Below are 24812 nucleotides of genomic sequence, written 5' to 3' on the forward strand. Positions count from 1 at the left end.
AAAGAAAAAACGTATTTCTTTTTTTTTTTTTAATTTAAATTCATGTAGTTTGTGTTGCACATTAACCAATATTTAAATTAATGTGTCTGCACAACATACATACATACATACAACTATATATAAAACATAGATTTAAGTAGGTTATAAAAAAATTACAGTTACTTAGTTAATAGAGCATAGAAAAGAAAAGTGCTACCGATACTGTTCAGAGCTAACGTAGACCCCAATTTTCTCTTGTATAGACCAAGATAGCAAAGAGTACACAATAACAGAACCAGATGATGTCATTGAAGACATTACACAAACACCAGATACAATTAAGAAAACGAAACATAAAATTAAGAAACAACAACAAAAACCTACACATAAACCATTTGAAAATATCGACGAAGCACCCGAAGAAGTGATTATAGAATATATGCCTGAAGAGGTGTACGAAGTGGAACGACCAGTTGAAGTGCATGTGGTCGTTGATGATGAAGATAAAGAGGAAAAGATTTTGGTTGAACCCAAAATAACAGTGGTTAAAAAGCGTAAGATTAAAAAGACCATAGATGGTCATGAACAGGTTATTGAAGTGGTTACAACACAAGAGGAAGGTAAGGAAGAAGAGAGTACAGTGGTTGTTCATACAGAGGATGATGAAAAGCCGGAAGAGTTGCAAACGACCGTACATCAAGTTAAAGTCATTGACGAATTGCTTGATACTCCGAAACCAACGATTGATGAAAAGCCATCAATCAAGAAAAAGCGTAAGCCGAAAAAGGTGGTGAAAAAGGATGATCTGGATGAGTATATACAATTCCTAATACAACAAGAAATACCCAAAACTGTGCTACAAGAATACAAACGTACAGAATTGGAGAAGCCACAGAAGGCGCGTAGTGATACAACACCAGCGCCAAAACCAATCAAATTGGTGCCAATGAAAATCGAAAGTGTTGAAGTGAAAAAGTCGAAGCGAATTGAAATTACATCGGTTGCAGAATTTCCGCAAATGTTGAATTTAAAGAAACCGAAACAAAAGCCTAAAGTAGAGAAACCAAAGAAGGAAACTGCTGCCTTTAAGAATTTCAAATTAAAGAGTTGGATTAATTTCATACCATATGCGCCATATTGCTTTAAGCCTACTATAACCGAGCTGGAGCCGATACGCGGTTGCGGTGAATTATCGAGAAATATTGAGGAAGCAATCGTTGTTATTAAGAAGCGACGCGTTAAAGTCAAACACAGCGAGAAACCAGAAAGGGAGCTGGAAACTTTGGATCTTGAAACATACGAAGAAACAAAAGTGGAAGAGGAACAACAACCAGAAAAGGTGGAGAAATATAAACGACCAAAGAAGGTGACAAAGGAACAAACTACTGAATTGCCGAAGAAACTAAAATTAGGCAAAGGAAAGTTGCCCGAAAGTGTAGAAAATATTGAAGAGATTAATTTGAAACCAATATCAAAGGATATAACTGAAGATATTATTGAAGAAACACCTGAAAAGCCAACGGAGGAGAAACCGAAACGTAAAAAGCGCGGTCGTAAGCCGGGTGTTGGTGATACTTCAATACAATTCGAACCACAAGATTTCGAAGAGTTGGAATCGGAGGATGAACAGATTTCAGAAGGAACAGATACATCACAACCGGAAACTGAAACAACACCAGATAAACCAAGATACAAACGCAAGAAGAAGATACCGGCACAACCAGAGACAATAGAATATCCCATCAAGCCGCAACAACCAAAAGAAACAGAAGATGAGACGCAACCGGAATTGAAATTGCGTAAGCCGCAAACCGACAAACCTGATGTTGAGGAAGAGGGTATTAAGTTGAAGCCATATCACAAAATTGAAATTCTCGAAATGGCACCTGAAGACGCTGAACAGGTGGAGGCACCAACAGCGCCGGTGGTTGTCAAGAAACGTACAAAGAAGATACGTAAAATTAAACAAGAAACTCCTGCTGAAGAGAACCTCATAGAAATCATTGAAATACCAGCAGCAAGCGTAGATGAGCAACCCACGTATGAAGTTACGGTAACTACAACAGATATCACTGAATCCACAGAGAAACGTGCAAAACCGAAAACATTGAAAAAGAAACGCGTCAAGCTAATGAAGGAGGATGAACTCGAAGACTTCATTGCTGAATTGACGGAAGCGCCAAAAGATAAAGTTTATGATTTCAATACCGTGGACTTCTACGAGGTTAAAATACAAGAACTACAACCGGAATTCATCGAGGAAACTATTGTAAAGGATGATGGCAAAATCAAAACCGAAATACGCAAAAAGCGTAAGCTTCTCCACAAGAAAGGCGATGAGGAACAGGTGATCGAAATTGTCGAGACCACAGAATCAACGCCCGATTCAAAGGAAACACTTTATGAAGTGCTTGTTGTGGATACGGAAGATGTGCAATCCATTGATTCAACAACAGATAAACCGAAGAAGAAGAAATCGAAGAAGTTGAAAAAGGACGAACTGGATGAGTATATACAAAAACTAATCAATGCCGAAATAACTAAAACCGAACTCGAAAAGTATGAGAAAATCGATGTGGACGGTAAACCCAAAAAGCCTAAGAAAACAAAGAAGGTGCCACAAAAAGCCGTGCTAGAAATACCGGAAACTTTGGAAGTTGGTGTTATAGAATCTGCACCAAAGGAAGCACCAAAACAGAAAAAACTAAAGAAAAAAGTTGTACCATTGGAGGAGCAGCCTATAGAAAAGGCGCCAGAAATGCCAACGACAGAATTTTCAATTGAAGTTAAAGACACTGTACCCAGCGACACGGATAAACAAGATATTGTAGAAGAGGCTACAACTATAGATGAACTTCCGACAGTGCCAGAAAAGCCCAAAGATGATGTTGTGAGCATTGTAGAAATCTCTGAAAATGTTGAAATCGTCACAAAAGAAGAACCAAGTGGTGATATTAAAGAGGAAACTGTGACAAAACGCAAATTTAAGAAGAAGAAGGGTGGCAAGGTCTACACCGTAGAAGTTATAGAAACGCAGGCTTCGGATGAACCTGTAGCCGAAGTAACTGTAATAACAACGGAAGATGTGGAAAAAGCAGAGAAACCACAGCCGGAAACACCAAAGCGTTTGTCTAAGAAAATAACTAAGAAAATCAAAAAGGAAGAACTAAAGGATTACGTTATGAAGGTTGTGGAAGAAATGCCAGAAGAATTTGCTGTGCAACCAAAAGAATATGAAGAAATTCCCGAGCAAATTGAAAAGCCGAAAGATGAAGACGTCTTCTTCAGAACTACTGTCGTAGAGGAAGAAGCCGATGAATTGGAAAAACCAATAGTTGAGGATATTTCTCCAACTAAAGAAGTTGTCGAAGAGAAAAAGAAGAAGACGAAAAAACCAAAACAATATAAAATTACGGAGACACAACCAGAAGCTACAGAAGAAACACCACAAAAGGTTGACATAATATCTGAAGAAGAAATCGACATTAAGGAAACACCTGTCACTGATGACTATGTCATCGATGTACAAGAAAAAGATTCAAGAAAAGTTAAGAAAGTAAAACGTGTCAAACCGAAAGAGGAACAGAAAATCGAAGAATATGTTGTACGAATTGAAGAATCGTTGCCCGAGGTTACTACCACAGAAATCGTTGACGAACAAGGAGAGATTACAAAACAAACAACCACAAAACGCCGTTTCAAAAAGAAGGAAGGTCCCAAAGAGTATGTAATAGAAGTGGTGGAAACATTTGAAGAAAATAAACCCGACGAAGTGGAGATAACCGTCTCAACAACAGAAATCACGCCAACTGATTTGACAGAAACTGTTATAGAACAACCTAAAATTACAAAGTTGAAGAAGAAGAAAACATCAAAAGACAATTTCGACGAATATTTACAACAGTTAATAGAACAGGAAATAACGAAAACGGAATTGGAAGAATTTACACCCATTGAATTTGGCAAAACACCAAAGAAACCTAAAAAGAAAACTAAACACCACAAGAAAACAGTTGAGGTCGTCGATGGAGCATCTGTTACTATACATGAATTCGACGTTGAGGAAATACCCAGCGAAAAGGAAGAAGAAATTGAGGAACCAACAGCTGAGGTTGTGGTAGAAGAAGAGCAACCTAAACCAGAAGATCATCAGGAATATAGAATTGGTGTTACCGATGAACAAGTTGAACCAATGAAATTCAATGAAATCATAATGGAGGAACGCACCACTAAAGTTAAAAAACCGAAGAAACCCAAATCTACATCAATAGAAGAAGCTCCGATTACTTTGGAAGAAATTGAACAAACCGTTGCAACGGTCAAGGAGACCGATGAAACTGGTGAGGTCAAAGAAAAAACAGTTACTAAACGTAAAGTCAAACGTAAGCAAGGACCCAAAGAATTTGTTTTCGAAATATCTGAAATAAGTGAAGGAGCCGATCAACCTATAGCCGAAATAACAATTGTGCAAATAGATGAAACTCCCGTAACTATTGAAGAGGATAAACCAGATAAACCTATTAAGAAGATAGTGAAGAAACCAAAACACATACCTAAGGAGGATATACAAAACTACTTAGTGAATGTCATCGAAGAATTTGTAGAACACGAAATAGAGTCCGAAAATGAGGAAGTGGAAATTGTTGAAGCACCAACGGAGGACATCAAGAAACGCGTTACTAAGCACAAAAAACATAAAGTCAAAGTAACAGAAGAAGATGTACAACCAGTTGAGGATATACCTGACGATGACGTTGCTTTAGTTGAGGAACACACAGAAACGGTTGATAAACCGACGGATGATTATAAGATTGACGTTACCGAATCTACGGTGTCTGAAAAGCCCACCAAAAAGATTACCAAGAAAATCAAGAAACAGAAATCAATAACACAAAAACCGAACGAAGAATCACCAGAGTTTATCGTACGCGTGTCATCGTTTGAGGACACGCCCGAAGATGATGTTCCTGTGGAAGAGGTAATCCAAACTCAACCGGAAGACACACAACCGGTGGACGATTATAACATTGTTGTAGAAGAAATTGAAACTACACAAGATGTACAGGAAATTATCGATGAAGGCGGTGAAAAAGTAAAACAAACAACGAAGAAACGTAAGATAAGGAAAACTGTGGGTCCGAAAGAAGAAATAATAGAAATAATAGAGACACAATTAGATAACTCTCCACTTGCTGAGGTTACCGTACTTGTGGAAGAGGTCGAAAAATTGCCAGATACAAAGAAGGACGATAAACCACAAGTTAAGAAGCCAAAGAAAACAAAGACGGTTAAAAAGGACGATCTTATTGAATATATCTATAAACTAATTGAAGAAGATATACCAAAAACTGAATTGGAGAAGTATGAGAGAGTCGACTTGGAAGAGCCGATTAAATTGAAAAAGAAGAAGAAGCCTGAGAAGAAGGATGTCACCGTAAAAGAAGAAGAGCCTATAGAAGAGCAACTTGATACTTTCGAAATCGGTGTTACTGATGTCGAAGAGGTGAAGCCGAAGAAACCAAGAAAGAAACCATCAAAGGATATAGTGATTAAGGAAGTGGATGTACCATCGACGCAACCAGACGAGGAGGTTTCTATAACAGTGGTTGAGGAAGATATTCCTAAAAAACCAAAGAAGAGCAAAAAATTGCCTGTCTCTGTCACGGAAACTGCCCCACAGGAAGTAACAGATGAAGAGTACAAAGTGGAAATCATCGAGGAAACTGTCGAAACGGAAAAAACGACCGATGAAAATGGTGAGGTCAAAGAAAAAATCGTTAAAAAGAAAAAGATTAAGCATACGAAGGGACCGGAAGAAGTTGTATTAGACATCATTGAAGTACATGATAAGAGCAATGATGAAGCTGAAATCACGGTCATAGCCACAACCCCTAGCAAGGACACTGACACCCCACATGAAGTTCAAGTTAAAGAAAAGAAAACTAAAAAATTAAAGACAAAGGATGTTCCCGAATATATTGCCAAGGTCGTGGATGAAATTCCAGCAGAAATTTTCGAGGAATATAAACACGACGAAACTACAGAGACTCCAAAAAAACCGGAGAAAAAGCCAAAACATAAAGTGAAACAAATTGAGGAAGAAGGTGTTAAAGAAGATGAAAAAGTTAATGAATTCACTACAATGGTAGTAGAGGAAGAGCCGGTACAACCCGACGTAACTGAATATGAGATCAAAACAGTTGAAGAAGCCGCCAAACCAAAGAAAAAGAAACCCACGAAATCTAAAATAAAAGTCACGGAAGAGGAAACACCTGAAGAGGAGAAACCAGCTGAAAAAACTGATGAGGAAAGCGAGGCTGAAAATATTGAAACCATACCAGATTCCTCTGATCATATAAATATTGTTGAAACTGATAAGACTACTCCTGAGGAACAGGAATATACAGTGACAACAACAGAAGAGGATTCTAAACCTAAAAAGAAAAAACCAACAAAACAAAAAGTTAAGGTAGTTGAGGAGGATAAGCTTGAGGACGTACCTTCTGATTCAATTTCAGTTCAAGAAACGGCACCAAAGGATACAAGCGAGGAAACTCCAGCAGAAGAAATAAAGATTACGGAAGAACAGCCTGTATCTGAAGCTGAAAACTACGAAGTAACAGTAACGGAAAAACAAACACAAGTAAAGAAAAAGAAACCAACGAAACAAAAAGTTAAGGTTGTTGAGGAGGACAAGCCCGAGGACGTACCTTCTGATACAATTGTAGTACAAGAAACGGTACCAAAGGATGTCATTGAGGAAACTCCAGCTGAGGAAATAAAGATTTCGGAAGAACAACCTGTATCTGAAGCTCAAGACTACGAAATTACAGTGACGGAAGAGCATAAAAAATCGAAGAAGAAGAAACCAACTAAGGAAAAGGTTAAATATGTTGAAGACGAAAAACCCGACGATGTACCTTCTGAAATAGTGACAGTTGTAGATATAGCACCACAAGATGTAGCGGAAACTCCGTCTGAGAATATTAAGATTAGCGAGGATCAGCCCGCTTCTGAAGGTGAGGACTTCGAAATAAAATCTACCGAAAAACCAACAAAACCAAAGAAAAAGAAGCCGACTAAGGAGAAGGTCAAAGTCGTTGAGGAGGATAAGCCCGAGGATGTACCTTCTGAAAAAATCTCTATTCAAGATATAGTACCTGAGGATGTAAGTGAGGAAATTTCAGTTGAAGAAATTTCAATTACAGAAGAACAACCTACGTCCGAAGTCAAAAATTTCGAAGTAACAGTCACGGAAGAACTCTCAAAACCAAAGAAAAAGAAACCAACTAAGCAGAAAGTAAAGGTTGTTGAAGAAGACAAACCAGAGGATATACCTTCTGATATAGTTGCAGTCGATGAAGCTATACCTGAAACGGTTGAGGAAACACCATCTGAGGTAGTAAGCATTGTGGAAGAACAGCCAATGTCCGAAATTGAAGACTACGAAGTAACGTCAACTGAAAAACAGACAAAACCAAAGAAAAAGAAACCAACAAAACAGAAAGTTAAACTTGTTGAAGAGGACAAACCTGAGGATATACCTTCTGAAATAGTTACATCTCATGAAGAGTCTCCCGAAGATGTCGAGGAAACTACCACAGATGAGATAAAGATTACGGAAGAGCAACCTTCGTCTGAAAAGGAAGATCTACAGATCACAATAACGGAAGAACAAGCAAAACCAAAGAAAAAGAAACCAACCAAACAGAAAGTTAAAGTTGTTGAAGATATGCCTGAAGATGTCAGTAGTGAAATTGTTGCAGTTAAAGAAGTTGCACCGAATGACATAATTGAAGAAACTCCGGCAGAAGAAATAAAGGTTACGGAAGAACAACCAGTTTCCGAAACTGAGGACTTCGAGATAACAGTAACTGAAGAAAGCGCGAAACTCAAGAAAAAGAAACCAATCAAGCATAAGGTTAAAGTCATTGAAGAGGACAAACCTGAAGAAATACCTACGGATATTATTGATATTTCAGAAACTGTAGATGAAGTTAAGGAACAGCCAATTTCGGAGACGGAAGACTTTGACATCAAAATAACCGAAGATCATGAGAAACCAAAGAAAAAGAAAATCACTAAGCAGAAGGTACAAGTTGAAGAAGAGGTTAAACCTGAACATATTCCTGAAGAACCCGTGCATGTAGAAGAAATCGAAACGAAAACGGAAGTAAAGGAAATTATTGACGACAAAGGTGATGTGCAAAAACAAGTAGTAACCAAACGAAAATTAAAGCGTCAACAGGGACCCAGAGAAGATGTGATCGAAATAATAGAAGTGCAAACCGGCGATCAACCTGAGGCAGAGGTAACCATCATCGAAACACAACCCGATAAGGAAGAAAAGGAAGAAGAAATTCCTAAGCCTAAACCACAGAAAAAGAAAGTGAAGAAGGTCAAAAAGGATGACCTACATGATTACATTCAAAAACTTATCGAGGAGGAAATACCCAAAACAGAATTGGAGAAGTATGAAAAAATCGAATTTGAAACTACACCAAAGACTAAAAAAGAAAGTGAAGAAATTGCCGATGTCACAGTGGAAGAGGAAACACCACAACCCGCCGCGAAACCAGATGCTAAGAAAAAGACTAAAACTAAGAAACCGCAAGAAAGCGTTGAAAAACAACCACTTCACGAAGTACGCATTGTAGAACAGCCATCGGAGGATGTGGGCGAACCAACAGCGCAAATTAAAGTTGTAGAAACCGAAACAACAGAAGAACCAATTGTTGTTACTGAGGAAATACCAGCTGAAGTTAAAGTGGAAGAGATAACAGATCAAGAGGGAGAACCAATTCAACAAGTTACCACCAAACGTGTACTCAAAAAGAAAGAAAAAGGCAAAAAGGATAGCACAATAAACATAATTACGGTACAAGATGACAGTAGCCCCGAAGCTACTGTCATTATAACCGAAGAGCCAGAAACCGCTCCGATTACCCTCGAAGAAGAACAACCAGAACAAACTGTACAAACCACTGAACAAAAACCAAAGAAACCCAAAAAGACAATCAAGAAAATCAAAAAGGATGAACTTGATGAATATGTGCAGAAATTAATCGAAGAAGAAATACCGAAAGTAGAACTTGAACAATTCGAAAAACCAGAATTGCCAATTGTAAAGAAACCAAAAGAAAAGAAGAAAGAAACCACTAAACCACAAGACACTGAAGTAGTAGAAACATCTGAAACACCTGAAGTTAGTGAACAACCAGAAAAACCGAAAAAATCAAAGAAACCAATTGAGAAACCCACAACCACTGAGACCACACAAATCGAAGAAACACCACTTACAGACACAACAGACGATGTAGTTAACGTAGTCGAAGAAACCACTAAACCAAAAACACGTAAACAACCCAAACAACCACATGAAACACAGTTAGAGGACACACCAACAGCCACAGAGGATACCACTGAAACAAAACCAAAAACAATAAAACATAAGCCAAAAGAACCAAAAATCACTGAAGATACAAGTAAGTGCATTTGCGACTTTTGTTGCTGCCACAGCCACAACCATAGCCGCAGTGTTGCCATGCTCAAAACTCCTTCGTTATACATATTTACTTTCTACTTATGTACTTGTACTTCCTAATTGCGAAAAAAAAAACAAAACAAAAAACCCTTTGCATAAAGCAAGCAGCCTTTTATATTTTTAAACTATCTGCTGTGCCTACTATTTCCCCCCTCTCTCTCTCTCTCTCTCTCACTCTGCTACTGAATTCCCAAATACTACATGTTAAATACTAAAATATATTACCTACAACAACAAAAACATAACACACTATTTTTAGGCATATAAAAACAAAAAACAACATAATTTTAAGCAAAAAACTGTTTATTAAAAATGCTTGAGGCTAAGGCATAAATGCGCGAGGTTCAGCTAATTATTGTGTGCTAATAAAAATTTAATTTAATAATTCTACAGTTTTCATAAATATTTTTTTTATTTTAAAATTTGTTAAACAATACTTTTTTATTTTAATTAAAATATAAAAATATTTTTTTTATTTTAAAATATACAAATTTTTTTTTTCCAATTTAAACATTTAATTGAAAATATATATTTTTTTTATTTATTTAATTACAAAAATTCATATATTAAAAAATAATGTATAATAATAATAAATATATTTTTTTATTTAATAAAACTCAATTTTTTTAATGTTGAAATAAAAAAATAAAAATATCATCAATTTTTATGAAATTTATACATTCCTTGGAAGAAAAAATTAAAATTCCATAAAATTTCAATGTAAGGTATTTCAAAAAAAATTTTCAATTTTAGATAACTAAATATATTAACATTTCCGTAAAAAAATGATTAAAAACATTCCAAAAATATTATTTTATAAATATAACAAATTAAATTTGGATGAAATTAAATAATGTTTCAACTAGCATTCCAGAAACTAATTTCAATAAAAAGATAAAAATAAAATAGTTCATATTATTTAATTTATATATATTTTTTCTATTATATTATTACATAAATATATATTTATTGTATATTCCACTTTATAGTATTATAGTTTTCTTCACATAACGGTTGTTTGTAAGTCATAAAAATAAACGAGTTAGATATAGGGTTATATATATTAAAATGATCAGGATGACGAGACGAGTTAAAATCGAGTCAGTCTGTCCGTCAGTCCGTCCATCTGTCTGTGAAACGGATAACTTGAGTAATAATTATGATATATTGATGAAACTTGGTACACATGTTCCTTGGGACCATTGTCACGCGAAAACCGAATACCTACAATAACTAAGCCATAAATAAAGTTATAAAATAAAGTTTGGTATATAGGGAACGGTCATATTTCGTGGTTCCGCGCTCTCCTAAGTTTTTTGTACATATCTCGTAAACTACCGAAGATATATAAACCAAAACTTTCTGCACTCACTTCCAATACATATTACCCATTAGATATTTTAATCAATTCAGAGGAAATCTTTTTCTTCTAATAGTGTGTCACTATACCACAAATGTTTAAAATCTGGTCATAACTTCCGGCAGCTCTCATACACCAAATATAGGTTTTTCAAAAATACGGTGGGCTTTATTCTGCATATATCGGTTAATGTATGAGGTACCGGAACAAAATTAAGAGAGCATATAATCTTGATTATCGCTATTCAATTGGACTTTATGTTGAATGTATGTGTCAAAATGTGTGTTATCTTAATAAACTTATTTCAATAAATTGCGAGAGTATAAAATGTTCGGTTGCACACGAACTTAGTCTTTCCTTATTTGTTTATTTATTTTATTTTAAACTTATAAAGAAATAAATAATAATATATATTGAATATAAAAAATATTTTAAATTTGTTAAATACTAAATTAGGCTTAAAGTAAATTTCAAAACACTAACAAAATTATAAAAAGTTCAGATTTTTTTTAATTATTAAAAAATTTACAAATATCGGTATAAAAATATGATTACACTAATATATAATAAATATATAAAGTATTTTAAAATTCTAAATAAAGAATTTGAAATTAAATCGTGTTTAAAACCTAATAAAATCTATAAGATTAATTAATTATAAAAAAGCTTCGAAAATATAAAATATATACTTTAGTTATTTTATAATAAAATAAATAAATATAAAATATATACTTTAGTTATTTTATATTTATAAATATATTTTCTAAAATTAAAATAATATATATTTTAAATTATAGTAAATTATTAAAAAAAAAATAAAGAAATTTCGAAAACAATTTTAAACTTATACAAATTAATTTGCAATAAAAATATTGTATTAAAAAAATTAAATAAAAATAAGCATTCGCTTTCTGAGGCTAATCTATTTATGCCTTAACCTCTACATATATGTATGTATTTCTTACTTTATTTATATATAAACAAGCACTTTCCAATTGTTAAAATTATTAAATCCAGACTCTTCTTATAACAACACTTTTACGCCAATTGCACCAACTATCAAACGCACTTTTTCTGTCCCCTTTATTTATTACAGTGTTCGTCCGCTTAATATTTGTTTTTTCTCTAAAAACGAATCAAAACCTTATAAAAAATTGTGTTTGTCTTTAAGAAAGTAATTTTAAGTTTTTAAGTGTCTATGTGTTATATTATCTTATTAATACTTATTATATTTGTATGAAAATATGAGTATATAAAAAAAAAAATAAAAAAAAACAATATTATTTTTCCCCTAAATTAATTGCCACTATTCGCATTTCTGTATTGCATTTGTACCCCTTTTGTCCGTCCAGCTTCGTTTTCCACGTTATACATTAGCTAAAAAATGGAAAATATCTACTACTCTACATAAGTAATATTTTGCTGTATATATGTCAAAAGCCTATCCACAAGGATATAAAACAAGAAAACATCGTTTTCTCAAACAAAAAAAACTATTGTTTTATTACGTATTTTCACTCATATAATTTGTTTTGTATATATTAGGAGAAGAAACGGTGGTGCATAAGGGTTACCAGTTCAGCATTGTGGAGGAGGAACCAACGATAATCGAAGAAGAAGAAGAAGAGCAACGTCCATTACAGGTGAGGATCATCGAAGAGGTGCCCGAGGTGGAGGATTCCCATCCGATCGAAGTGATAGAAGAAGAGCAGCCAGAGGAGGAAGAAGTTGATGTACCCACTGTGGGTGAGCAGGAGAAACCTAAAAAGAAGAAGAAGATTGTCAAGAAGAAAATCGACGAGCATGATCTCATCATACAAAAACTACTGGAACAGGAGATTGAGAAAACCGAACTTGAGAAATATGAGAAATTCGAGTTTGAGAAGCCCCAAAGGGTTAAGGCCGAATTCGCTAATATTGAGCCACAGCGAATTGTACGCAAAGAGCAGAAACCCACAAAATTGGTTATTGTGGAGACAGCGGAGGAGCCACAATCTATTAAATTGAAACCAATCAAACGCAAGCCGAAGGCGGTCGAAGAGCAAACCGTGCAATTACCTAAATTCAAGCTAAAGAGCCGCATGGAGATGGTTACATATCCACCAGAACTACTGATACCGAAAATAACCGAAATCGGTGCAATACGCGAAACGGGTGAGCTTTCGCGAAATATTGAGGAAGCTGAGGAGATCTTGAAGTTTAAGCCGCGTAAGGTGAAAAAATTGAAACCAATTAAGGATGATTTAGAGAAGCCGCAATTGGAGAAATATGAGAAATACGTGAGCAGTGAAGAAGAAGCAGAGGAACCAACACCTTATCAGAAACCCGAAAAAGTACCAAAACCGGAAGAAAAGCCCGAGGAAGTTAAATTGAAGATCGGTAAAGGTAAGAAGAAGCCCATCGTTGAGGAACAACCTGAAAGTGTGACTTTGAAAAAGACACCTGTTAAACCCCAAGAGGCTGAAGTTGTCGAAGAAACTGTTACCAAAAAGAAAGAAGTGGCAACAGTTACGGTGGTGGAAGAAACACCAGAAAAGCCCACTTATGAATTGCAACCATTTGAGCCGAACGACTTTGAACATCCAGAGTATGAAAAGGAGGAATTAGAACCTATCGAATTCCCTGAAGAACCAAAACCAGAGAAGAAGGAACCTAAGCAAAAGCATAAGCCGAAACCAAAACCAAAACCTCAACCCGAAGTAAATATAACACAAATCGTGCCCGGTGTGCCTAAAGAACAAGAAGAAGTACCCGAAGAGGAGGTTAAATTCCGTATTCCAGAAAGCAAAGCACCTGAAGAAGCAAAGGAAGAAGTTAAATTAAAACCAATTAAAAAAGAAAAGGTAGTACCAGCAACCGAAGAGAAGGCTAAGATAGTACCCACCGAAGAGGAAGTTGAAAAGGTTCCTACGACCGATGCTGAGGAAATAGTTGAAAAGAAAAAGAAGCCAAAAGCAAAGAAACCACAACAAAAGGAAGAAGAAACTGTTGAGGAGAAACCGGAAGAACAATTTGAGATTTCTGTTACCGAGGAACAAGTAACTGTACCAGAACAACCAACTGAAGAGAAACCTGCTGAAGTCAAGATTAAAAAGAAGAAGACTAAGGACATACCAGTGGCTGAAGTACAAGTAGTAGAAGAAACTCCTGTAGAGGAAGTCATAGAAGAAACCCCTGTTGAGTATAAAATTACAACTACTGTCATTGAGCCAGAGGAAGCGCCAGAAGAGCATAAAGTACGTGTTATCGATTACGATCAAAAGGAGGTCACTGTAGAAGAGGTTGTTGAAGAAAGGGTGGTTACACGCAAGAAGAAGCCAAAACCACAAAAACCAGAAGAATATGAGTACACGGTTACGGAGCCCAAAGAAGCAGAAGTAACACCAGAAGAGGAAGTAATTGTAACTCAGCCTGAGCAACCGGAAGAAGAAATATTTGATGAAGCTGTAGTGGAAGTTAAGGAAATAGTTGAAATACCTGAAGAACCGATTGCGAAGGTCAGCGTGAAAAAGAAGAAACCAACCAAGAAACCCGAGGAAGAAACTGTGGTTGAAGATGTACCTGTTGTTGAGGAAGTTAAAGAAGAAATAACAGAGACAGAAAAGATTGGAGAAGTAGTCGCTGAAGAAGTTGTCAAGAAAAAGAAGCCAAAGAGTTATAAATTTAAATTAACTGAAACAGAAGCTGAAGAAGTGCCCGAACAACCTGAAGAAGAAATACCAGAGGAAATTGAAATACCTAAGCCTGTTGAGGAGGAAGTAATCGAAGATTTTCCAACATACGAAATCACTACAAGAGATATAGAAGTTGAGGTGCCGCAACCCATAGAAGAAGTTAAAGAAGTCGAAGTTAAAGAGAAAAAGCCTAAAAAATCGAAGGTAGTAGAGGCTCCCAAAGAATATGAGGTTGGAGTAATTGAAGAAGTAGCTGCACCAGTTGTTGAAGAAGATGACCAACCAGATGGCGCCGTCTTCTCAATCAAGAAGAAACCGAAGAAGCAGGCTCCTGAAGAGTTTGAAGCTTCTGTGGTTTTAACTGAACCAAAACCTGTGGAAGAGGTTGAAGCACAAGTAGAAATAAAGAAAAAGCCAAAGAAACCTAAGACTAAAGAAGAAGCTTCTGTTGTTCACGAAATCAAGGTTACGGAAACCGAAATTCCGAAGGACGAAATTTTGGAACAAGCTATAGAAGAGGTAACAGTTATCACAGAAGTGCCAGCTACGGAGGAAGCACCCAAAGAATATACATTTGGCATTGTCGAATCTCAAGTTGAAGAAGAAATTCCTGAAGCTGAATTCACTGTTAAGGAAGAAGAAACTATTGAGAAACCAAAGGAAGAACCTGTAGCTGAGTTTGTTATCAAAGAAAGTAAACCGGTAGAAGAAGTTGTTGAGGAAGTTAAGATAAAGACCAAAAAGACCAAGAAGAAGCCAGCAGAAATACAAGAAGTTGAATTGAAAGTACAGGTCACAGAAGAAACTCCAGAACAACCCACACAAGTGGTGGAGGAAGTGGAAGAGATAGTTACCGTTCCCGAAAAAGTTGTGGCCGAAGAAACACACAAAGAATATGTAATTGGTGTTAAGGAGTCTATGCCAGAAAAAACTAAACCGGTACCTGTTGAAGAGACCGAAACACCACAAGAAAAAGAAACAGTCGAAGAAACGCCATTGGAAGAAGTAAAAGTTATCACAACTACTCCGAAAGAGGAAATTACTGAAGAGGTATCTGTGGTTAAGAAAAAGGTAAAGAAACCAAAGGAAACCAAAGTAGAGCACAAAGTCGATGTGGTTGAAGAAGTACCACAAGTTGTCGAAGAAGAAACGCAACCGATTGAAATAAGCGCTCCAGTCCAAATTGAGGAGGAAGTAGAAGAGCAACCAAAGGCATATGAGATTCAAATTAGGGAAACAGAAGCTAAAGAAGAAACAATTGAAGAACAAGTTACCCTACCAAAGAAAAAGAAACCAGCTCCTCAAGTGACAGAAGAACAAGAAGAAGAAGTGAAACTGACAACAACAAAACCCGTTGAAGAAGTGCAAGAAGAGGTTAAGATCAAAAAGAAACCTAAGAAAAAGCCAGCCGAAGATGAAGTCGCAGCTGAACTTAAGGTAACCGTGGTTGAAGATATACCTGTTGTTAAGGAAATAGAAGAAGTTGTGGAAGTAGTGGAGGAAGTACAGCCAGTAACTGAAATTATTGAAGAAGAAAAACCGAAAGAATATGAATTCAAGCTAACAGAAAGTGAAGTTGAGAAACCAAAGGAAGAAGTTACTGTAGAAGAAGTGTCTCTTCCACAGAAGAAGAAGAAGCCCATTCCACAAGTTCAAGAAGAGCCGGAAGTAGAAGTTAAACTGACAACAACAGAACCGGTTAAAGAGGTTCAAGAAGAAATTAAAATCAAAAAGAAACCAAAGAAGAAGCCAGAAGAAGAAGTGGCAGAAGCTGAACTCAAGGTTAGTGTTATTGAAGAAGTTCCAGCTGTTCCGACAGTAGAAGAGCAAATTATGGAGGAAGAAGAAGTGAAGCCCACTCCTCTAGTAAGAAAAGAGGAATCCGCAAAGGAGTATGAAATTAAGGTTAAGGAAAGCGAGATTGAAACACCAAAAGAAGAAATTGTTGAAGAACAAATCAGCTTACCAGCCAAGAAAAAACCAACTCCTCAAGTAACCGAAGAGCCAGAAGCAGAGGTTACGCTGACAACAAAGAAACCAATTGAAGAAGTGCAAGAAGAAATCAAAATTAAAAAGAAACCTAAAAAGGAACCTAAGGTTGAAGAAGCTAAAGCTGAACTCAAGGTAACTGTTGTGGAAGAGGTACCAGCTGCTCCTGAAGTGGTTGAAGAAATTGAAGAAGTGGAAGAAATTCATGAAAAACCGGAGGAACAGAAACCAAAGGAATATGAATTTAAGGTTACAGAAACTGAAAAGCCAAAGGAAGAAGTTTCTGAGGAACAAATAACGCTTCCGAAGAAAAAGAAACCAACTCCTCAAGTAACCGAAGAGCCAGAAGCTGAGGTTACATTAACAACCACAAAACCAACAGAAGAAGTGAAAGAAGAAATCAAAATAAAGAAGAAACCTAAAAAGGAGCCTAAAGTTGAGGAAGCCGAAGCCGCACTAAAGGTTACTGTGGTAGAAGAGGTACCTGTTGCTCCTGAAGTGGTTGAAGAAATTGAAGAAGTGGAAGAAATTCAAGAAAAACCGGAGGAACAGAAACCAAAGGAATATGAATTTAAGGTTACAGAAACTGAAAAGCCAAAGGAAGAAGTTTCTGAGGAACAAATAACGCTTCCAAAGAAAAAGAAACCAACTCCTCAAGTAACCGAAGAGCCAGAAGCAGAGGTTACATTAACAACCACAAAACCAACAGAAGAAGTGAAAGAAGAAATCAAAATAAAGAAGAAACCTAAAAAGGAACCTAAGGTTGAAGAAGCCGAAGCTGAGCTCAAGGTGACAGTTGTGGAAGAGGTACCAGCTGCTTCTGAAGTGGTTGAAGAAATTGAGGAAGTAGAAGAAATTCAAGAAAAACCGGAGGAAAAGAAACCGAAGGAATATGAATTTAAGGTAACAGAAACTGAGAAACCAAAGGAAGAAGTTTCTGAGGAACAAATAACGCTTCCGAAGAAAAAGAAACCAACTCCTCAAGTAACCGAAGAGCCAGAAGCTGAAGTTACATTAACAACCAAGAAACCAATTGAAGAAGTGCAAGAAGAAATCAAAATCAAAAAGAAACCTAAAAAGGAGCCTAAAGTTGAGGAAGCCGAAGCTGAGCTCAAGGTGACTGTTGTGGAAGAAGTACCAGCTGCTCCTGAAGTGGTTGAAGAAATTGAAGAAGTGGAAGAAATTCAACCGAAACCGGAAGAACCAAAACAAGAAGAACAAAAACCAAAAGAATATGAGTTCACGGTTACAGAAAGTGAAAAGCCAAAGGAAGAAGTCTCTGTGGAACAAGAAGTCTCTGAAGAACAAATAACACTTCCAAAGAAAAAGAAACCAACTCCTCAAGTCACAGAAGAACCGGAAACCGAGGTTAGATTAACAACAAAGAAACCTGCTGAAGAGGTTGAGGAAGCAATTAAAATTAAGAAGAAGTCGAAAAAAGAACCAAAGACAGAAGAAGCTGCGGCTGAACTGAAGGTAACAATTGAAGAGGAGGTACCACAAGAACAACAAATTGAAGAGGTGGAGGAAATAGAAGAAGTTATTGTGCCTAAGGAAGAAAAGTCTGAAGAGAAACCAAAACAATATGAATTCAAGATTAAAGAAACTGAACCACAACCCGAACAAATTGCCGAAGAAGAAGTTACATTACCAAAGAAGAAACCTATTAAACCGGAAGTAGTTGAGGAGCCTGAAGCGGAAGTAACTTTGAAACCTAAAAAGGAAGTCGAAGAAGTGGTGGAAGAACTTAAGGTAGTGAAGAAAAAGCAGAAGAAGCCTAAGGAAGAAGCAGCAACCGAGTTCACTGTACAAGTTGAGGAAGAAGTTATACCCGAACCTGTTGTGGAAGAAATCGAAGAGATCGAAGAAGTATTTGTGCCCAAAAAACCAAAAGATACCGAAGAGGCCGAAGAGGTTGAAGTGAAATTGAAAAAACCCGTGCCAGAAGAAATTCCAGAAGATGTACAAGTTGACGTTATGCTCAAGCCAAAGAAACCTAAACAGGTTGAGACAGAGGAGTTCACAGTCGACGTCAAACTGCCTAAACAAAAGGAAACGACACAAGAAACCACCGACGAAACAGTTGCTTTGAAAAAGAAGAAGAAGCCTAAGCCAGTTGTCGAAGAAGCGGCTGATGAACTGAAAATAACTAAAGAAGTCGTCGAAGAGCGTCCAGTTGAAATCGAAGAAGAAGAAATTGTCGAAGAAGCTGTCGTTATGCGCCGGAAACCAAAGAAACCATTCGAACCAACAGTTGAGGAACATGACGAACAAGAATTTAGTTTGTCTTTGAAGAAACCCAAACGTATAAACGAAAGCGTGACAGAGGAAGCTACAGTTTTGAAAAAACGTCCCTCACGACCAATGGTATTCGACGAAGCTGGTGCAGAACTCTCTATCAAACGGGAAGAAGAATACGAAGAGAGTGAAGATATCGAAGAATTTGTCGTAGAAAGAGGACCCAAGCCAAAACCACTACAAATAACCGAAGAAAATGAACAGGAATATACGGTTAAGAAATTGAAACGTCGCAAGAAGGGTGTCGAAATACCCGAGTATACCGATGTTGAAAATGTTACATTCCGTCCGAAAACGACTAAAACAAAAGAAGATGTCGACCAAGAATTCAATATTGCATTGGATCAATATGCTGAAGAAGAGATTTCAATGTCCGGCAAAGTTAAGTTGAAGAAACCCATAACTAAAACATACTCTGAAGCGGCTGATGAAGCTAAAATCAAGGTATTTGAAGAATATGATGATGACGAGGGACCAGTCATTGAAGAAATTCGCGATGACAGCAGTATTGAAGATACAATGTACGATGTTGAAGAACCCGAAGAATATCAAGTCGAAGAATTACCACCCGACGATTTCGCTTTCACTATTAAACCGAAGGCAGCTAAACCCAGATATTCAATACAAGACGAGGAGGAGGAACAATTCCTGATTGGCATCCGACGACCGAAGAGCGATTCGGTTACGTACGATGAGGACTCGTTCACATTCAAAAAGAAGCGAAAGGTTGTGCAACAGATCTTCAACGAAGGTCAGTAATAACAATACACTTATAATAACTCTATAACAAATGAAATATAGTAGAAACTTCTTTCTAAGCATCACACATTTTATCATTTGACATCTGGCTTGGCAAATAAATTTATAATTGTATTTTTATATTTAAGAGATTAATGATAAATCCAATTTAGCAGGCTTATATGATAACAGCGTAATAATGTGAGGTAACGGCTTTTAATGCATAAACATTCATGTCTCCCCATTCTAAATGTACGCATAATCAATATTTGTGCCACCATTAACATTTCACTGGTGAAAAAATGATAGATCTTTTCTCATACGGCATTTAATTTAATCCGCATTATTTTTTTTGTAACAACAGAGGGCGCCTCATTAAATATCACACGCGAGATGAACATTGAAGGTAAGTTACCCAAATCTAAAACACTATATCTTGGCAGCATTGATAGCTAACGTGCGAACTTCCCTTTCAGAAACCGATGACGAGAATGCTATGTATTCCATTTGCAATTATGTCGCCGACAACGACGAGGCAATCAATTTGGTCGAGGGTGAGAAGGTTTATGTGATCGGACGTCATAGCTCCGAATGGTGGTACGTGAAGAAGAATATAACCGAAGAGGAGGGCTGGGTGCCGGCACAATATCTAATGGAGCCTGTCGAATACCAGCATTATGTACAGAAGAAATTACACGAGAAAATCGATAAACTGCCAGTATTTGAACGTAAGTTTCTCTTATGGTATTATTGTTTGAAAATATATAGCTTACAGGGTGACAAAAACTAGTAAGAACCATAAAATTATTGACCACAGCACCAAGTTTCTAAATTTGATTGTCATGTAGTTTTGGCTTCTAGAAGCCAGCCACTTCAATATATAAAAATAAAAACCGATAAACCTTAAACTACTTTCTTTTTACAAATTCATACAACCAATGCTATCTTTGGCACCCTGTATATTAATTGATGTATTGAAATGGTTAACGTGAGTGACTATCGTTCATTGTTTTTGTAAAATATGTTAGGAATGTGTCTTGTTCACTTTATGTTTAACACAACGTGTTCTGTTCTATCGTTTCTTTTATAACACATCAATGTTTGAAGGTCCCGGACCTGAAGAGAAACCCTTGGCGCCACGTTTCATTGAAAAATTACAACCCATACATACGCCTGATGGTTATACCGTACAATTTGAATGTAAAGTTGAGGGTGTACCACGCCCACAAATTGCCTGGTTCCGTGAGACTGCCATAATAAAACCATCGCAAGACTTCCAAATGTACTATGATGATGATAATGTGGCCACATTGATAATACGCGAAGTATTCCCAGAAGATGCTGGTAAATTTACCTGTGTCGCTAAAAATGCTGCCGGTTTCACTTCATCCACTACGGAACTCATTGTTGAGACACCATTGTCAGATCACGGTTCTGATGCTACAGCCTTATCGCGTAAGAGTTTGTCACGTGAATCTTCACTAGCCGATATACTAGAAGGTATACCACCGACCTTCTCACGCAAACCGAAAGCACAATATGTCGATGAAGATACGAATGTAATATTGGAATGCCGTTTGGTAGCTGTACCCGAACCCGATATTGTTTGGACCTTCAATGGCGAGGAAATCGATGTTGAGGAAACCAAAAATATACGCGTTGTTACGGAATCTGATATGCATATGTATTGTAGTGTTGTACACATTACGAAGGTGAAGAAATCGCAGGAGGGTACCTATGAGGTGATTGCCACCAACCGCGAAGGCGAATCACGTCTGCCAATTGTATTAAAGGTACGCACAGATGATAAAGAACCACCACAAGTATTGGAACCGCTACGTAACACTGTCGTACGTGAGGGTGAAAGCGTTGTCTTGACCACACAAATTGTGGGTAATCCACGTCCCAAGGTGACGTGGTACAAGGATGGCAAACCAATTACGAAGAATACCAAATCGGACAAAGATACACATACTTTGACTTTGATCTCACCGAAGTCGACGGAAAGTGGTGAATATACAGTGAAAGCAGTGAATCCATTGGGCAGTGTAGAAACAACGGCTAACCTAACTATTGAAGGTAGTATTTTTGTTTATTGTTTTATGTTAACTTAAGCTCAACAAATTTTATATATATACATACATTTTATTAAACCAATTACTAATCAATATAACTGAACTTATATTCCTAATCAGAACCATCTACCGGTAATGCAGAACCCCCATTGTTCGTCGAACGTTTCGAAGAACAATCTGTGCCGCAAAAGGGCACAATCCGTTTGCCTGCTAAGGTCACCGGCAACCCAGTACCTGAGGTGCAATGGCTTTTCAATAACAACCCACTCTACCCCTCACAACGTATACAACAAATCTACGATGGTGAGAATATTGAACTCATTATCAAGGACGCCAATCCCGATACAGATTCCGGTGATTACAAGTGCATCGCTAGCAATCCGATCGGTAAAACATCACATGGCGCACGTGTTATTGTCGAGGTCGATGAGGTTACGTTTACCAAGAAACTTAAGAAAACCATAACCATCGAAGAAGTACAATCACTCACGTTGGAGTGTGAGACCTCACATGTGGTTACCACAAAATGGTTCTTCAATGGCAAAGAGCTCAGCGGTATGGATCATCGTGTAGTCGTCGAAGATGGAAAAACACATAAACTTGTTATACGTAATACCAATTTACGTGATAGCGGTACTTATGTGTGCAAAGTCAAGAATAAGGAAACCGAGTCCACAGTTGAAGTTTTGCCACGTAAACCAGAATTCATAAAAATACTCGAAGACTACGAAGTAACCGAAAAAGAGACTGCTATTTTAGATGTAGAAGTATCCACGGACAATGCTGAAGTCGTTTGGTTTAAAGATGGTGAAAAGATTACACCCGAAAAGAAGAATGTCGAATTCGTTAAGGTTGGTAAGGTGCGTAAACTCATTATACGTGAAAGCACCATACACGATGAGGGTGAATACACGTGTAAGTTGGAAGAGCAGGAATGCAGCGCTGAGCTTACAGTGATTGAATTGCCACCCGAAATTGTGAAACCTTTGGATGATGTTACAGTAACACAAGGCGAGAACGCTGGTTTCGAAATTGAGTTGAGTAAGGGTGATGCTTTGGTTAAATGGTTCAAGGATGGCAAGGAGCTGCCGCTTAACGGACACATGCAACTAACGATCGATGGTAAGAAACAAACACTTAGGATTGTTGAGGCCAAACCATCGGATGCCGGTGAATATACCATACAAGTTGGACCACAAACTTCAAAGGCACAACTTATCGTCGAAGAACCGTTGGTGAACTTTGTGGTGCCATTACCGGATGTGACTATCGCCACAAAGGGTACAGATGCCGAGTTCACTGTTGAATTGTCACAACCGGATGTCGAGGTCACCTGGTATAAGAAATCTAAACCAATTAAACCCAACAAGAAGCATGAAGTGTTTGTTGAGGGTACCGTGCGACGTTTGGTAATACACGATGCCGATGATGATGATACGGGTGATATTAGTTGTACCGCTGCTAATGCAACAACAGCAAGTAAATTGTGTGTGGAGGAAATACAAACATTACCCATCATCACTACTGACAAGGACCAAACAATTAAGGTTAAGGAGAATGATGATGTTACGATGACAGTCAAATTTACTGGCACACCAAAACCAGATGCCGAATGGAGTACAACAAAGAATGTTGTTATCAAAAATAAGCATTTAATACCCACATTAGATGAACAATCGGCATCGCTTACCATTAAGAAGGTGGTGGACGATGATGAAGGTATATACACAGTAAGACTGAAGAATCCAGTTGGCGAAGTGGAAGCTACACTTAACTTGATCATTATGAGTAAGTATTTGAATACTTTTTTACTAACTTCCAAAACTGGTATTTTTATATTTAGCCGATCTCCAATTAGAAAAGGTTTTCACTAATAACGAATTTGAAAATTTTTATAGGAAAACCAACGGCACCTGGTGCACCGGAGCCATTAGAGGTCACACACGATTCTATTACAATCTTCTGGAAGGCGCCTGAAGATGATGGCAAATGTGAAATTACAGAATACATACTGGAATATCAAGATGTGAAGGAGGAGAGGTAATTTACACATTTTTTAATGGTAATTTCGGGTAAACACTAAATTATAAACATACATAATTGCAGATGGATTGAGATACGCAAAATCAAGGACACCACATATACCATCAGCAAGCTGAAAATCGATACGGAGTATGTGTTCCGTGCGATCGCTGTAAACGACGTTGGTCCTTCACCGCCCTCACCACTCTCACCACCCATACGTCTTGTGGCCGAGGTGAAGAAGGAAAAGCCCACAGTACAAGAACCACTACAAGACATCGTAACCGAACTGAACAAGGAGATTACATTGTCTTGCGTATTCGGTGGCATTCCAGAACCTAAGGTAACGTGGAAGAAGAATGGTAAGATTATCACCACGAAGAGCATACGCTATGAGAATCGCGTATCCAAATACACAATCGAGAAGACAACAATTGAGACTGAAGCGACGTACACATGCGTAGCTGAAAATGAAATGGGCAGCGTGGAGACCTCATGTAGAGTTATACTGCAAGAAAAACCAACCATCGATATCGATGAGAAGTATCTTGCACAGAAAATACGTGCTGGCACCACTTTGAACATTCCGGCCACAGTGCGTGGTTATCCACAACCGAAAACCACTTGGTATAGAGAGACCATCGAACAGACAACCACAACTGAACGTGTACAAATCGAAACCACAGAGACCACCTCGACATACACACTGGAGAAGGTGACACGTGAAGATTCCGGACGTTATAAGATCACAGCGACGAATACATCTGGCACGGCGACGACGGAATGCACAATACAGGTTATTGATAAGCCCAGCCGGCCACAATCACTGGAAATCAAGGAAATGAAGAAGGACGCAATCACACTGGAATGGACGCCACCAATCGATGATGGTGGTCTGGAATTGAATAAGTATGTGTTGGAGAAATGTGATTTGCAAAATAATCTCTGGATGAAGGTGGCCGATTTGGAAAAAGACATACACTCCTATGCGATACAAAAACTTTCCATGAACTCTCAATATATGTTCAGAGTGGTAGCAGCTAATCCTGTTGGTGAATCTGAACCAGTTGAGAGTGAGCCTGTGACAATTACCAAGAAATTCGGTAAGTAGTAATAAAATAATTTTCAATTAT

General features: G+C 37.4%; 1 protein-coding gene across 1 annotated transcript in view; it reads left to right on the forward strand.

The window, feature by feature from the left end:
- The window catches only part of LOC105211083 (titin), a 115772-nt gene that overhangs the window by 87407 nt on the left and 3553 nt on the right, over positions 1–24812 (forward strand). Inside the window, exons 23-30 of the mRNA XM_054228878.1 lie at positions 243–9464; positions 12429–19595; positions 19947–19988; positions 20059–20310; positions 20690–21661; positions 21778–23445; positions 23556–23697; positions 23764–24782. Of these exons, the coding sequence (XP_054084853.1) occupies positions 243–9464; positions 12429–19595; positions 19947–19988; positions 20059–20310; positions 20690–21661; positions 21778–23445; positions 23556–23697; positions 23764–24782 (20484 nt within the window). The remainder of the gene's footprint in view (positions 1–242; positions 9465–12428; positions 19596–19946; positions 19989–20058; positions 20311–20689; positions 21662–21777; positions 23446–23555; positions 23698–23763; positions 24783–24812) is intronic.

This window comes from Zeugodacus cucurbitae, chromosome 4 (genome assembly GCF_028554725.1).
Source record: "Zeugodacus cucurbitae isolate PBARC_wt_2022May chromosome 4, idZeuCucr1.2, whole genome shotgun sequence".
NCBI classification, from domain to species: domain Eukaryota; kingdom Metazoa; phylum Arthropoda; class Insecta; order Diptera; family Tephritidae; genus Zeugodacus; species Zeugodacus cucurbitae.